This window comes from Trachurus trachurus (genome assembly GCF_905171665.1).
Source record: "Trachurus trachurus genome assembly, chromosome: 7".
Taxonomy (NCBI): Eukaryota; Metazoa; Chordata; class Actinopteri; order Carangiformes; family Carangidae; genus Trachurus; species Trachurus trachurus.
The window spans coordinates 28,835,357-28,837,502 of NC_139901.1; the positions used below are offsets into that span (position 1 = coordinate 28,835,357).

Sequence of the window (2,146 nt, forward strand, 5' to 3'; positions counted from 1 at the left end):
TCTTGTTTTTCCATCCATACACTCTGCTTGTACTTAATTTCCCAGGCAGCACCACAAGAGAAGCAACTGGACATCTGGGTTTTATATCACAGGTGTTGTCCATGATGACAAATCTGATTTATATGAACAAGAACGAAGAGAGGAGGAAAAAAAAAAGGCTTTTATTTTGATAAAATATATTTTATTTAAAACTTTTTGCAAAAAAAAACAAAACAAAACAAAAAAAAGGACAAAAACTCATAAGTTTCAAACAAATGCCCTGCATCCTTGAAAGGCTTATGCTTAAATTTCTCAGTCAAGTATAAATAGTCTTTTCTCTCTTTTTCTTCCATCATTTCATCCAGCATGTGAACATCCACAAAATGTGTGTGTGTGTTTGTGTTGAGTGTGTAACACCAGCTTCGACTCTTCCCTGAGAAAGTCTTTTTGATTGATTGATTGATTGATTGATTGATTGATTATTTTCATGTTGCTGATCAGCTGCTGGTCTTCGGTCAGCGTCTCATTCGCAGTGGACCCAGTCCTCGCATTTTTAAACAGTCTCTTCCATCTTTTATCTGGAGAAAGAAACAGAAAGAGAGAGAAACATCTCAGTCACACAAAGGTTTAAGGTTTAACAGATTTTTACTTGCACCATAACTCATAATAAAGACAATTTAATTCTTGCTGTAAATGCAATCTGCAAAAAAACTCATATTTTAAGGTCAGAGTAATGTCTACATGCAGGAGGAAGCTGGACGTTGTGCAAAACGTGATGTAACAGTAAAAACAGTGAAAAAAAGCCCAACCATCTGTGTGTGACTGTCTGGATTTACAGACGTGTGCAGTGCGTAAAAAACACTTTTACGCACATGAACTTCCAGTTAAAGCGATTTGAACATGAGGATTAAAAGATAAACAGATGCTGCATCACATAAAGCTCTTGTAAAACATGATAAATAAATAATAATTAAAAAAAAAAACATATCTGGATCAGAGCCGTGGTGAAGTTTAATCTTGTGAAAGTTTAAAGTTGTATTTATTTACCCCTTTCCTCTGGTTGCTCAGGCAGAAGGTGCAGATGGTCCGCGGCTGCTTCGCCTCGCGCTCCCCCTGCACGAGGCACGGCTGTCCGTCCACGCAGCCGTCCCCGATGAGGAGCACGTTGGCCAGATGGGAGATGTAGCTCGACGCCAGGCGCAGAGTCTCGATCTTGGAGAGTTTTCTGTCCACCGGCTCGGTGGGGATGAGCGTCCGCAGCGCCGTGAAGGCGGTGTTGACGCTCTGGGTCCGTCCTCTCTCCCGGGCGTTAGCGGCGCTGCGCTGCTTCACCACCACGGCCGGTTCTCCCTCTCCGTCTCCTTCTCCCTCTCCTCCTCCTCTTAGCTGCAGCAGTTTGCGTGAAATCCGCCTGCGCTGCCTCTCGCTGGAGTCTCCGTAGCTCTGCTCCGAGCTGCCGTCGCTTTCGCTGCGGTTGTCGTCATCCTCGGACATGAGGGCGAAGTCGGAGTAGATTAAGTGCGTCGCCACAGGCCGCAGCATGGCAAAAGTCATCATTAAAAACTCACCAGTCCACCACCACCACCACCACCCCCCACCCAAACAAAAAAACAAACGCAGGGACTTTCCCTTACATCTCAATGTGGCGCAAAAGGCGCTGCGTAAAAACCACCTGCGGAGAGAAGGGTGTGTTTGACACGCTGACCGTGTTTTCCTCAGTGAGCTTTCACTGGCCTCACTACCTGGTCAGCTGGGCTCTTATAGCTGCATGGGAGGAGCTCGCACTGTGTTACAGTAGCCGCTCGCTGCACAACATGCTGCATGTGGAGACTATACACAAACAACAGCTCACCGCAGAGTTATTAATTAACAAATGCGCCATAATTAGAGCCTGTATTAATGTCACAGTGATGCATGAGTGGGTCCAGAGCCAGGAATGTTAGAAACAATGGAGTATTTTTTTAAATTTATTTATAGCCATTTACTTCCACATTTTCTGTCATGACAGGTTTTATTTCATCAAAATTGAGAAGTAGAAGTAATTTTACACCCTGTATTACAACAGGACACAGTAAAACAGTGAGCTATAGCTGTAATCAGTGAAGTATACTCATCCTTTACCAAAATAAAAGTGGAAATGTGACATTGTGAATTAAAGTCATTCATT

General features: G+C 43.8%; 1 protein-coding gene across 1 annotated transcript; it reads right to left on the reverse strand.

The window, feature by feature from the left end:
* Positions 1 to 269: 269 nt before the first annotated feature.
* Positions 270 to 1,630, reverse strand: tcf15 (transcription factor 15). The gene is made up of 2 exons (XM_083975589.1): positions 1,027 to 1,630; positions 270 to 557 (listed from the first exon to the last, which is right to left on the reverse strand). Exons 1-2 carry the CDS (start codon positions 1,534 to 1,536, stop codon positions 495 to 497), a joined length of 573 nt encoding a protein of 190 aa, XP_083831715.1. The 5' UTR covers positions 1,537 to 1,630; the 3' UTR covers positions 270 to 494.
* Between the last annotated feature and the right edge of the window lie 516 nt (positions 1,631 to 2,146).